Source organism: Trichomonas vaginalis, chromosome IV (genome assembly GCF_026262505.1).
Source record: "Trichomonas vaginalis G3 chromosome IV, whole genome shotgun sequence".
NCBI lineage: Eukaryota > Parabasalia > Trichomonadida > Trichomonadidae > Trichomonas > Trichomonas vaginalis.
The window spans coordinates 19,546,692-19,559,870 of NC_067206.1; the positions used below are offsets into that span (position 1 = coordinate 19,546,692).

Here is a 13,179-nt window from a genome sequence, read left to right on the forward strand (position 1 = left end):
TCTTTTACTTTTTCAAGACAAGTCTTTTACTTTTTCAAGACAAGTCTTTTACTTTTTCAAGACAAGTCTTTTACTTTTTCAAGACAAGTCTTTTACTTTTTCAAGACAAGTCTTTTACTTTTTCAAGACAATGTCCGACGTCAGTCAGTAAATTTTATCGTCCAACCTTACAAATGTAAACTTATATCGTTCTATTTTCTTCACTAGGGTCTAACACCAAAGTAACCTATGTACATGAAATTTCACTGCATAAAAGGAAAAAACCTGCGCGAATCGGGATTTGAACCGAGGTCTTCGACGCCTGTAGCGAGGTAGCCCATACCACTGAGCTATGAGCCGCTTGCATATTTTTAAGTAAAATATAGTATATTTGTCATATAGTGAAGGATGACCAAACTTAAAAAAAATAACGCTAATTTTATTTTTATTTATTTTTTTATTTTGTATGTAAAGACAGATATGTCAACAACAGAGAACACAACAACAGTTATAGTCCATGAAGCTATAAATGAAGAATACGAGTACATACAGTTTAACAAACAACTCCGTCTCATTCGTTCAGTCAAAGACGATATGTACCAAATGCAAAGTATTTTGACAGCATGTTTTGCTCCAGATACTAAGCTTCCTAAAGACTGGTTTGAATTAAATAGCACTCATGAACTCCTCAGTGAGTTTGAACATGTAGAACTTAAAAAAATGTACCAAGACAGACAAAACTTACCATCACATCTAAAAGGTATATATGTTCATAAGTTCCTAGTTAGTTCAATAGCAATGTGGGCTTCGCCTCGCTATGCATGGTATGTTTGTAAACTTCTTGACGAACTTTGTACAAAGCAGAGAGAAGATATGATGAAAGAAGACAAAAGCATTCAGAAAAGAATACCGCGTTCAGTACCAAAAGGAAAGGAAAAGAACTATAAGTATATGATTTATACTGAAGAGATGGAAAATGAAGAAGATAAAGATATGGTTATGTTGCATTTAGTCAGAAGAAACAACAAAAGCTTTTACGACCTTGCTAAGATTTACAAATCTGACAGAAATTGGTTCTATCGCGAAAACTTACCGATTTCAATGACCCCAAATGAAGATGTGAAACAAATAGTTCAAGATACGTTACCTCAAACACACTATGATATGAAAGGTTGTACAATACTTACCTTCAAAGAAGATTTGCCATTGTTAAAGGAAAAAATAACAGAGTATTTTGACAACTTCAAACAAGTAGGGTAAATGAACTCTTTATTTTTCAAGCTTGACTTTTTACAATTTGAACTTTGTTTGCGTAGATATGAATTCTGAAAGAAGTATGAGGGTCTTGTATGACTTTGTACTTCTCCCATAGTTCATGTCTGTCAAACTTACCTGCCATGGACTCTTTCATAAGTTCCATGAAATCGTCTTCGGACAATCCGGGGAAAAGTATAATGTCAGTAAGTATTCTTTTAACATCCTTACTTAAACTCTTGGCTGTCTGTACACATATTACGACTGAAATGTTAAAGTGTCTGAGCTTCTTAAGAATTCGACACATGTCTTGTTCTCTGTTCTTTAACAAAGGATGAGAAGCAAAGTCATCTAAAATAAGAAGACATCTATGAGGGTATGTCTTCCAATCGTAAGATTGCAATTTCTTCGAAATGTATTCTATCTCTTTCTGTTTGTTTCTGAAGTGTTTCTTCTCTAATATTCTCTGCATTTCCTCATTTGGGTCTTTAAACTTCGAATTTATATACTCATTTATAGCATTGTACTTCAAAACTCTTCTTTGGTACTTCTTTATCCAATCTAACAACTCAGTATCCTTTATACATACTAACTTAGACTTCTTTATAATATCTTTGAACGAATTGACGGTTTGATCGAATTGACCAGAAGTACTACAAATGACAACTAACTCATAAAATGGGTTCTTCTCATCTAGTTCTTGTTGTTGTGCAGCCATTTTAAGATAAGTGAAAGTCTTACCCGACCCAGGTGGTGCGATTAGACCTGTTATACCATTCTGAGCAAATAAGAACTTTTCATGTATGGGTTTTATCTGAGCATTTTCTAACTTCCTCTTGTTCTTGTTTAAAACATTCTCAAATTTTTTGTCAATGTCAGCAAACTTTTTTTCTAACATATTTTTAGAAAAATTAAAATTTTTATCTTTTGAAAATGTCTAGCGATTTCGCTATCTATATTCGAGACAAACTTTTCGACAGCAAAACATCTGTCGACCATAAAATCTTACATAGTGTAAACAAGAAAGGTGAATTTGTTCTAAAGTTCTGTTTCTGGGAATATGACAAGAACCATAAAACATTACAAAGAGCAGTCTTAAAATTTGTCAATGACAGACTTGTTGACAGAGATGACGCCGATTGGAAAGATGAAGTCCAACAAAAGTTCTTAGAATGCAAAGAAGGCACATGCGCTGTTCTTGAAGATGAAATAGAAAACAGAATAGAAGAGCTATTAAAGGACAAAGAACTTTTACATAAATATGGTTCTGAGAAATTTGACATAACTCACCAGAAAAGAAGAAGAAGAGAGAAAAGAAAGAAAAGAAAGAAAAGAAAGTAGAAGAGAAGAAAGAACCTGAACCAGTTCCAGAGAAGGTGAGATATGACATGTAAAAATAAAATTTATTTTTAGAACATTTCTGGGTCAATGTCAATGTTCTCTTCCTCTTTAGGAGCAAACACTGGCTTAGACTCTAAAATCTTTTTACCTAATTTACCTTGAACTTCAACTATCTTAGACTCATAATATTCATAGTCGTCTGTCTTCTTTGGTTCATAAGGTATAACAAGTTTGTATGCTTTGCCTTCTTTAAGGTTTGAGAACCTTCTGTCAAAATTTTCTTTGACTGTTAACAAACCTTCTATGTCTAAGTCTTCAAATTTCGCACCATTTTTAGTCACAATAGCAAACTTAACTGGTTCGATGTTCCAAACTTTGTCAAATGTAGACTTTTCAAAATGGTAGAAGTAAACATTCAAATATGTGAATGGGTCTAGTTCTTCTTTAAGTCCTGACATGTACTTGTTTACTGAGATGAATTTTGCCATCTTTTCTATCGGATAAAAAAAGATTTTTTTTTAAATTTACTCAGAAAAATTATTTCTTTATATATTTGCCATTCCGAACTTTGAAAAGATGTTTTATACCAGCATAGAATTTTTCTCTAGAGCTTGGTCTTATATCGTTTTCATGACAATATTTTCTATATTCTTCATATAAAGCCTTTTTTTCATACATTTCATAAGGACAGCCTAACCAAAATAGCGCATATCCATTTTCGTTATCTAGGTCTCTATATGTTTCTTCTGTTTGTAGAATTTCGCTTTCTCTATTTAGTTCTATGTCTATATATTGTGGCTTAAAAAGATGTGGGCAAGAAGGGTCTGGCGCTATGTAAAAAGTTAATTTTTCTGTCATCTTTTCTATCGGATAAAAAAATATTTTTTTTAAATTTACTCAGAAAAATTTTTCTTTGTATATACGCCGTTCTGAACATCTAAAAGACTTTTGACATTTGCCAAGAATGTTCGTTTAGACGCTGTCATATAACCATATTCTTGACAATATTGTTTATACGAATCGTACAATGACCTTTCATCTAATGACACAAAGTCAGTTTCATCTACGAACAGTTCATATACACTCTTGTTTGCTTCTAACAATGTTTGTCTCTCTTCGGTATATGGAATTTGTCTTGGATTGAACTTAGAAATATCTAATGTCATGAAATATGAGAACAAGTGGTTGTAAAAGTCAGATGTCAAAGTTTCTGCTAAGTCGTCAAAATATTCTGTATCTTGCATATGAGAATCTGACGTTCTGACAACTACATATCTTCTGTCAGAACTTTCTAACTTCATCGGAACAGCATTGTTTGAAACCATAATGAAATTTGCAACATTTTCACAAACTCTTTGGTCTTTATATTTTCTTTCAACAACTCCAACTTTGTCTGTTATAAGACTCTTCAAAGCATCCGAGTTTAAAACCTTTGTTGTATCTATACTTTGAAGTTCATTGCAAACTATAAGTTTCATATTCTCTATTGAGGAGTTAAACTTGCCACAGATGTTTTCTAAGTTTGTCATATTCGGGTTCGAATAGCCCTCTAACAGTTTGCACAAAATATCTGTAAAGAATGTGTTCTTACCTGTTCCTTGTTTTCCAATTATAATGAGAGCAGTTTCATTCTTAGCACTTGGATGTTGTAAGATGTTTGCAAACCAACATAAGATATACTCATAGACTCTTTCGTTTCCATTGCATATAATTTCTTTGACATGGTCTAACCAAGCTTCTATAATATTTTCTTTCCATTCTACTTGTTCATATTTATATCCAGTGAGAAGAATAGAAGTTTGGAGAAGGTGTATAGAACTTTATACCTCGAACTGAAAATCTTCTAACTTTGACAATAAGATATCCCAAGCATCTAACATCTTCATGCAACTTGTACTACGACTTTTATTTTCTTAAGTTTCTGTCTACATTCTTGTTCTGAAACTATGGTTGCTCTTGGTTTGTTAAAGACAACATCCCATTCTTTCATGACATAACATTCTGGGGCAGAGTCGACATAAATGACTAAACGTTTCAAATTCTCGACTGCTTTGTTATATGTCTCTAAATGGACACATATTTCTGAATGCTTGGAAGTCAAAAAAATCTGAAACATCTATTCTGTACATTTTTATAAAAATAAAAAAAATATTATTTTTTTATTCTTGACTTTGTTGTTCCATTTGTTGCATTTGTTGTTCTTGAGCTATTTGTTTGTTGAAGTTGTTCTTGTAGTACAATACTTTCACCAGTTGCATCTTCCAATTCGAAACTTTCTGCCGTCATTGACAAATACATAGGACATAAAAGTTTTACAGGAACAAAGTTTGCGTCAACTAATGTCAACGTTATACTTGCCAAAGTGTTTGAGTTTCACTAAGGTTGAAAATTCTGCATTCGAATGAACAATAGGCAAACCAGCAGAGAAAGTATTGTTTATACGCATAAGTATCTTTTGGTCATAATAGTTTCTGTCGACATTCGAATACACTTTGAACCTAAGTTTGAAAACATATATAAGATTGTGTACTTAAAGTCAATGGAACAGACATTCCTTGTATGACACCTTTTCCTGTTATAGGAAACTGTTGGTAGTAAAAACCAGAAATAAGTTTTGTATTATAGCTCATATTGTTTATAGTAAACTCAGTCGGACATCCAAACATAATGAAACCTGCTCTAGTTGCAGCACATGTTACATCCGTCCTTAAAGTATTAAATAAGTCAACAAAACCTGTTGTGGGTATATCTGAATAAGTATCTTCAAAGGAGTATTTTTTACCATTCACAACAATAAAGTCTTCTGGTGTCAAAAGAGCAAAACAGGCTTTAGTCGTCATTGTGTTTAAAGTTAGTTTACAATATCGTCCTTGAGGACTTTGTAAGTTTGTTGTTATAGAATTATATGACTCAGGGTTTTTAGTCGTAATAGTATAAACCACTATGTCTTCTGCCATTTACTTAGCAAAATAAATTTTAATGAAATGTTGTGGTCGTCAAATATTTTTATGACGTCTGGGAAACTATATTTTAAGTTCAACGTTTCACCTCCTTTCATAACGTATATCTTGTCAATGACATTATATGAAACACCACAGCAACTAACGTCGGTTCTATTTCTTTGATGTTTATATCGTCTGCCTCTGTCAAAGTTTCAATAGTTCTTTCAAAACTTCATGAGGTGCAATGACATATGAGTTCACTTTTACAGGGTTGTGCTCAACCAAGTTTAACATTATACCTAAAGCTTGACAAATCTTCTCCTGAGTTTGAAGTTTGTCTTTCAGTTGTTGGTAGTCGTTTCGAATATCTGCAACAGAACTTAAGTCTCTGCTAACTTCAGGATATGTTGGTTGTTCTTTTACAGGAACAATTGTTATACCATCTTCGTCCTCGTATGGTTTCCCCACTTCAACATCTCGTCTTTGACATTGACAACAACACTTTGACTGTTTGTTTGAGTTGGTGAATTTAACTTCACATCTGCCACCGCCATTAAACCTTTTGAAACACTTACGCTTCTATTTTTCGGAAATGACATTTTACTTAGAATAAAAAGATGGACGTATTCGAGTATCTCTTCGAATTGAAGCAGAACAAAGTTTACACCACAAAACAATACAAATACATTGACAGAATTGTTCTTTATACAAACAATGGTAAATGTTATAGAAATAGCAGTCTTTGCTGAACCAAAATATTTTCATAAAGCAAAGAAAGTTGGTATAACCGAAATGGTGAAAGTTCTTGAAGCAGACAAAAATATAACAACAAAACTGACCGATATTTCTAAAGGAAAGTTTATAATACAATTTTATGTCAAAACTGGCGTACTGTCAATATTTGACGGAGAGAAGTCAGTTCAAGAACAACTTACTGACCTGCTGCCAAAATCTGCTCGATGGAAGCTGTCGTTATGCCAATCTGAGGAGCCCCAGCAGGTTTCATCGAACGAATCTTCAAAAGAGCATCTTCCGTGAAAAGTGCTATTGGTTTTGTAAACTTCATTGCTCTCAGTTCATATGGACCGTCTCTGTCACCAGTATATTGTATTTGTACAGTACCAACAGTTGAAATACCACCCATAAAGTCTTCTGAGTCAGCAAATGGAATGCCAAGCCAAAAGTTTGAACGGTCTCCATTTGTATATTGAGTTTTTTGACTTCCTGTATGAGTCCATACTTTCACATATGGCATAATAGAACTTTGCATTTCAGGGTTAATGGTTGTTGTGAAGTTGTTGTTAAAGTTCATAGCATCTAATGTCAAGTTGTATGACCTCATATCCTCAACTGTAGAATATTCTTCTCTTGGATAATATTTGCCATCTATGTTTATATGATATTTAATACCGGGGTTGTAGAAACAAGAATAGTCATTTATAGTTCGTCTGAACAGTACAAACATAGTATCTGCATGTTTCATTGCAGTTGTTAAAGCAATATCTGTTCTTGCACCTGCGGTTCCTGGATTTTGGTTTCCAACTTCACCTGCAAAGTCTTTGACAGATATTTGGTGTATAGGGAACATAAGTGGAACTGCAATATATTTGGCAGCTAAAGCATTTGAAATATCTGGGTCCAACATATAGACTGCAAGTCTGCTTTCTATTCTCTTGCATTCAAATTTTTCGCATGTAAACCTAACTGGGTCCCAAGCAGTTCCAGCAGCATTGAAATAATACTTTACTTCAGTGTTGAGGTTTGAGAAACCAAAGTCTAAGTCAACTTTGTCTTTGCAAAATTCGGCGAATGACGTTTGATTTGCTCCCTTTACGTCTGTAAGAGTGAATGGGTCTTGCGTTGGTGCAATGACTAAGTTATTTTTGCTTGGAGTAAGTTCAATAGAAATTTTTTCCTGCCCAGTTTGGCAAGTATCTTAAAAACCTGAAGATGAGGAAAGATGACAAAGGAACTCTAAGTTTCAGTTTTACTTTAGTGACAGCATTTCCATCTGAACCAGAAAGGTTAACATAAACTCCTGGAACGTTAGGGTCAAGTCTTCTTATTTTCTCAATAGTTGCATACTGGTCTGTTTGTTCTCTAGCTTGTGGTTGTACTGAGTTTCTTTAAAGCGAACCATTCATAGTTTGCCCATGTTACTGTTTGAACTAAGTCAGAGTTAGAATATATCTTATATCCCATGAAAACTTCTGGAGCATATTGGTATCCGACATAGAAAATTCCATTGCAACCTTTCTTGTCAGACAACTTGGCAGAAGGTTTTATTTCAATGTCTTGTTCCACGTATAAGAAAGAGTTGTCAATAGAAATTATATGAAACCTGTCGCAAGCAATATCTACTGTTGTTGAAGAACCTTCTCCAAACTCACCTACGTTTCCATAAGAAACAGCAGTTGTATATTCGTAAGTTCCAGGAACTATTTCTGACCTTCTAATGGCATTGTCGCATTCGTTATACCATTCGGAAACATTTCCATTCATAGCATCCAAAACTGTTGGCGTTATATTCTGAGCGGCGTACATTTCATATGAGTAAAAATATAGAATAGTTGGATTTATATGTCATAATAGAACCCACTCCGACCAAGCTTTACTTTCTTCCTGACTGAGTTTTTAACTCTTCTTTTTCCTTCATTGCCCTCTGCTTCAAGTTGTTGCATCTTTGCCTCATGTTCACCTAGTATGTTGTAAATTTCCCATGTCCTTTTTGCCTTTGGGCTCTGGTCGCCCATCTCAGGTAACCTATATCCTAGAAAGATTTTGTCATAGTTTGTATTTGAGTCTTCGCGTATTGTTTGCATGACTCTTTCCTGAGTTTCCGGTTCAAGCGCTTCAAACAGTGCCTGTCCATATGGAATAAGCTCGTTTCCAAATATATGTTTTTGTAGCCATTCTGGTTTTCTTTCCATGTTACCAACTATATCTTTTGTGAATGGGAAAGCTTTTACCCAATCTTTCAGTCTTGCGTCGTTTATTTCTGTAGTTGGTTTTATTTTGTCAAGGAACATGTTTTTCAATACTAACATTTCATTTGGTACTGTCCATTTGAGTTTTCTTAAATATTCATCCCTTCTCGATTCATCGTCTGCAAAGTAAGTTTTTATGACATTTTGTAAACTTTCGTTTGCAAGGTCATGTACAATAGGTTCTCTTCCTTCTCTCTCCCTAACTGTCTTTCTAAACTCTTCACCAAATATACCATCTCTATGGTTCTGTGTAGTTCTTTGAGATAAATGTTCTAGAACGTCAGGTGTTATATTTCCATCAGCCATGTTCATTTCATACTGGTCCAAAATATCTGCATGTTTCATATCTTTCAATGGCATTAAAGCCGCGCTTAAAATACCAGCTATATCTGGTTCACCATTGACTTCCATTGCGTCTACAACTTCTTGGAATTGTGGTTGTAAGTTTATGAACCACCTATCCGGATTAGCTTTATGACCCCATCTCATTGTAGTTCCATCGTCTGCAGAAACAAAAGTAGGTTTGTTTCCATCTTGGTTAGGTTCTGAATGAACTTTAAACAATGTTTCATTTCTATATGTTTTCTTGAAATTTAACCTTTTATTTTCACCGAGTTCATCCAAAGATTGAACGTTAAATGCTCGTAAGTAAAAAGGGTTGTTGTATTTGTGTACATTTTTTTTCAGTTCTTCCATTCTATGCTGGATATTTTCATCTGATGTTGGAGTCTTTTGTATGTCGGCAAACATTTTTCGATATTCTTCTACTATGTCAGCCGAATTTTTTTTAGACTCTTGGAAATATTCCATATTCTCCGCATACTCTTGTTGAGGGTCAAGATTTTTCGGCTGTTCCAAATCTTCATCTAGTTCTGTGAAGTTAGTTTCCAAAGGAAGGACTTGTTCGTTTCCTTCAGGCTCTTCTAGCTGTTGTTGCTGAACTATTTCTTCCATGTCTGGTTGTATCTGAACTTCTTCCTGTGGAGTTTCTTGTACCTCATCTGCTGGCATTTCATATATTCCGAGACCGTTTTCAACAATTTCCCTATCTACGTCATCCGCATTCATAAGCTTTTGTTCTTTCGTTCCGTCTCTATTTTTTACGCGTTTCATGACGAAAGTTGAATTGTCATTTAGCTCTGACATCAAATATCTCGGAGTAAATTCATCCATGTCATTTGGATGATATGCTATTAAATCATATCCCTTAGCGAGCTTGTATTTTCCAGGTTTGAGATTATATCCGTTTTGGTGCTGAGCCATAAAGCTAAATAGGTTCGGGTCAGTATTTCCATCCTTGAACTTTCCAATAGCTTCTTTATATCTGTCACTAAAGTCAACAGTATCTGGGAAACCACACTCTTCTTTAAGCATTTTTAAGAATTCTTGGTTTCCTTGTTCTCTACTTCTTTTATGTCCTTGCTCTGTTTGTGGTTGTTGTTGTGCAGGGTTTTGAACTGTTGGTTGCTGTGCTGGTTGTTGTGTTGGTTGTTGTGCTGGTTGTGGAGGTGGTTGTTGTGCATGCCTGTGTCTGTGTCCATGTGACGATGTAAATGTTCTAGGTAGTCCTGGTGCAGGTGCTTCTCTTGGAGGGTTTGGTGGTATATAAGTTCCACCAGCTGGCACATATGTTCCATCTGCAGCGTAATGTCCTACCTGACTTTTCGTTTTTAAGAAAGCATTTACTAGGTCTGTTTTGGTCTGTTGTAACTCTTTTTCTTGACTTTTCACAACAGTTGCTCTAACGGCGTCATAGGCACTTTGAACTGCCTGTCTCGTTGCTGCATCTGTTATTTTCGTCATATTTTGTGCTACTTCTCTTAACTCGTTGTCGAAACCTTCAGACTTCAGTTTCTTTCCAGATGAGAAGTCGTTCACTTGTTTCACCTTACTATGAAGAGCTTCGAAGGCGTTCTTAAAGTCAGCATTTGTTAAAGCTTCATTTGAACTGTCTTCATCCGCTTGTATTTTTGTCCTTATTGACCCTATAAGTTGGGCTGCTTTAGCGTTGGCTTGGGCATCTAACCAGTCATTATTAGCTTTTATATATTCTGCGCTTTTCATTGCCTTTTGCATGGCTGCGTCGTTATTTTTACTTTCTTGTGCTAAGTTTTCATACTGTACGGTTTGGTTTTGCAACTGTAAAAGTTTTTCTGCCTTTACATTTGCTTCAACTTCTTTTTTATACTCATCGCTATCCATATATGTCTTCAGGGCTTTTTGTTTTATCTCTTCATCTTTCAGTACTTTATATTGAGTAGTATGGTTTTTCAAATTTACAACATCTTGTTCCATTTTTGCTACTTCTGCTGCTTTTTCTGACACTTTTTTCGCATATTCCTCTGTACTTAGTTCTTTCAGTTGTTCTTCTTTCTTCTTTTTCTCTACGTTTAACTCATTGAGTTTCTTTGTGTGTCTGTCATATTCTAGTTTCTTTTCGTTTTCACTTATTTGCTTCTGTATGTCTATGTTTGACTTTTTGACATCTGTTATTTGATTTTTGAGTGAACTCAAATTCATTTGACTTTGAGGGTTATAGGCTGTTCCGTCTGCAGCTCCACCATAGCCTGCCATTTTCGCTAAAAGTGCCGCTCTTAAACCTCCACTCTGTGCACCAACAACTCGGTTTAAAAGCATAGGATTGCTTGACATTTGTTGCAACATAGTGGGTCATTCAGCATTTGTTGTTGCAACTGTTGTTGTGGTGTCAGTTTTACTATTGGATGTTTCAATGCTCTCTTCCTCTTACGTATATTCTTACGTAGCTTACGTGGCATTTTAAGTGAAGTTAAAAAGCGGTTTTTGACAGATGTTTATATGACACTTTTTGTTCAGCACAAAAAACTACTCGGTCAAAGTGTTGTCAGTTTTGTAAAATAACCGTCCTATCTCATTCTATAAGGGGGAAAGTCTTCTCAAAGTATACTTCCTTGGAACGCCTGTAACTTTTCCTGTAGCGACGATAGACCCTTACTTGTCCGGACAAAGCTGTACTATTTTGAGTGCTCTACAAAAAAGTCAACGGCTACGACTCTCAAAAACCGTTGTGTAAAAAGTTTTACCGTTGGACAAAAAAGTATATATAGAAAACAAAAAACGTTTATAGTTCATTCAATATTTGAGATGGAACGGTTTGCCAACGGTAACTATTAAATAAAATAAAAAAATAGAGGGGGTTACCGTTGACGAAAACGGTTTATTTTAAACTTTTCTATGAGTAGTCCGAAAAAAACAGTTTATTTTTGTCTAATGGAAGCCAACATTAACAATTCTCAACCGCTAACCAAAGCCAAAGCCCCACAACCTCCAAGAACTGGCACAGCTGTTAGAATAACCGCCAAAAAGTCTAACAGCGAATTAAGAGAAATTCTTCAACAAATTTGCTCTAAATATCTCAAAGACGCCGAAGAAAACACACAACCAGACGCTATATACAATACTCAGTTCTGTGAAGTTCTGAACAAAGCAATTGCTAGTTCAATTGAACTTACTAAGACAATTCCAAGTCCAATTGAGCTTAGCGATGTCTTAGTTCAGTATTTTCCAACATTTACTAAGCTTATAATGTTGAGAACTTTATACCAAGTTCGTCAAAATCTTCCTCGTTACATGCAACGGTCATTCGACAAGAGAATTGCCGAATTCCAAGTCTTTAGTTACGGATATGACCAAGATGAATACATTGACGAGTTCGGAGACAACTGTACAAAATGGTTTGACTGCTATACGACTACACAATTTGAATTCGACTTTCTCGAATTCAACGCAGCAACCATTTATATCATTGCTCTTTACCTTTCCGAACAACAACAAGACCTCGCAGATGGAGATGTTGTTACTGTCGTCATGGAAACTCCTGAACAATTCGGAAAAAAGAAGTCTCTAATTGCCAAATTTGTTCCAGGACATCAGCTTTTCCAACGCACAGAAGTCTTCTGTATTCCTGGAACTAAGTTCTTTGTCAGGAGCGAACTCAAAGAAAGATATAATGTGTCATTCAATTACACATTATATAATGTTTTCGACCCAGAAGAAGGCTTCTTCCCAGAAGCAATGGAGGAAGAAGAAGAGGAGGAGGAAACACAAGACTCTATCCAAGAAGAGTCCTCCGAATTCACACCAGAAGACTAACAATTTTCCGAATAAAAACCTCATTTTTTACTAAACATCTTCGGGGCTAGAAGGGGCGCAGCCCCTGGAAGCCCCACTACCTTTTTTTTTTTTTTTTTTTTTTTTTTTTTGATAGTACTGTGAAAAATGAAAGGTATTTTAAATTAAAAAAATGAGATTTTGAGATATCTCTAGAATTAAGAATTTATTATGTATTTGACTTTTATATAACTATGTGTAAAGGATCTCGATGTCTATATGCTTTAAATAAAATTAAATAAAATGAGATAAAAAATTAAAATGGACAAGAAGATATATGGAAATGTAATTTGTATTGTATTGGTTGTTGGCAAAATGATTTTAATACAGATTTAAGGATTTGGAATGGATTTGAAATTAAATGATTTTAATTCAAGGAGTAATAAGATTTTGAACTGGTTTTTATTTTGTGAATGTAAACTCCTTCCATAGGATATGTATTAGAAAGATCAATGTCAAACTTTTTGAAAGAATTGTTTTTTTGTTGAGCGATTTTCTCATAATTAATAATATATTTAAGTTGGCGT

General features: G+C 34.7%; 7 protein-coding genes and 2 pseudogenes across 9 annotated transcripts, besides 2 other annotated features; 3 read left to right on the forward strand and 6 right to left on the reverse strand.

The window, feature by feature from the left end:
• Positions 1 to 12,744: part of a mobile genetic element that runs on past the window's edge.
• TVAGG3_0129280 (KilA, N-terminal/APSES-type HTH, DNA-binding family) lies at positions 460 to 1,239 on the forward strand (the record flags this gene model as incomplete). The annotated part of the gene is made up of 1 exon (XM_001284114.2): positions 460 to 1,239. The coding sequence occupies one exon, from the start codon at positions 460 to 462 to the stop codon at positions 1,237 to 1,239; it is 780 nt and encodes a 259-aa protein (XP_001284115.2).
• Positions 1,256 to 2,131, reverse strand: TVAGG3_0129290 (protein of unknown function, DUF4106 family; the record flags this gene model as incomplete). Its single annotated transcript, XM_051223869.1, has 1 exon — positions 1,256 to 2,131. The coding sequence occupies one exon, from the start codon at positions 2,129 to 2,131 to the stop codon at positions 1,256 to 1,258; it is 876 nt and encodes a 291-aa protein (XP_051108855.1).
• TVAGG3_0129300 lies at positions 2,167 to 2,627 on the forward strand (annotated as a pseudogene). Its single transcript has one exon. A coding segment is annotated over exon 1 (461 nt).
• Positions 2,643 to 3,062, reverse strand: TVAGG3_0129310 (protein of unknown function, DUF4108 family; the record flags this gene model as incomplete). The annotated part of the gene is made up of 1 exon (XM_051223870.1): positions 2,643 to 3,062. The coding sequence occupies one exon, from the start codon at positions 3,060 to 3,062 to the stop codon at positions 2,643 to 2,645; it is 420 nt and encodes a 139-aa protein (XP_051108856.1).
• Positions 5,749 to 6,070, reverse strand: TVAGG3_0129320 (annotated as a pseudogene). The gene has a single exon. A coding segment is annotated over exon 1 (322 nt).
• TVAGG3_0129330 (protein of unknown function, DUF4106 family) lies at positions 6,448 to 6,786 on the reverse strand (the record flags this gene model as incomplete). Its single annotated transcript, XM_051223871.1, has 1 exon — positions 6,448 to 6,786. One exon carries the CDS (start codon positions 6,784 to 6,786, stop codon positions 6,448 to 6,450), a length of 339 nt encoding a protein of 112 aa, XP_051108857.1.
• TVAGG3_0129340 (protein of unknown function, DUF4106 family) lies at positions 8,370 to 9,253 on the reverse strand (the record flags this gene model as incomplete). Its single annotated transcript, XM_051223872.1, has 1 exon — positions 8,370 to 9,253. A coding segment is annotated over one exon (884 nt), but the record flags the coding sequence as incomplete, so codon positions are not given.
• Positions 9,404 to 10,306, reverse strand: TVAGG3_0129350 (protein of unknown function, DUF4106 family; the record flags this gene model as incomplete). The annotated part of the gene is made up of 1 exon (XM_051223873.1): positions 9,404 to 10,306. A coding segment is annotated over one exon (903 nt), but the record flags the coding sequence as incomplete, so codon positions are not given.
• Positions 11,753 to 12,634, forward strand: TVAGG3_0129360 (uncharacterized protein; the record flags this gene model as incomplete). Its single annotated transcript, XM_051223874.1, has 1 exon — positions 11,753 to 12,634. One exon carries the CDS (start codon positions 11,753 to 11,755, stop codon positions 12,632 to 12,634), a length of 882 nt encoding a protein of 293 aa, XP_051108860.1.
• Positions 12,644 to 12,744: a terminal%2Cinverted (terminal inverted repeat of Maverick-3 transposon ID:TVAGG3_0129260).
• Positions 12,745 to 13,179: the final 435 nt, after the last annotated feature.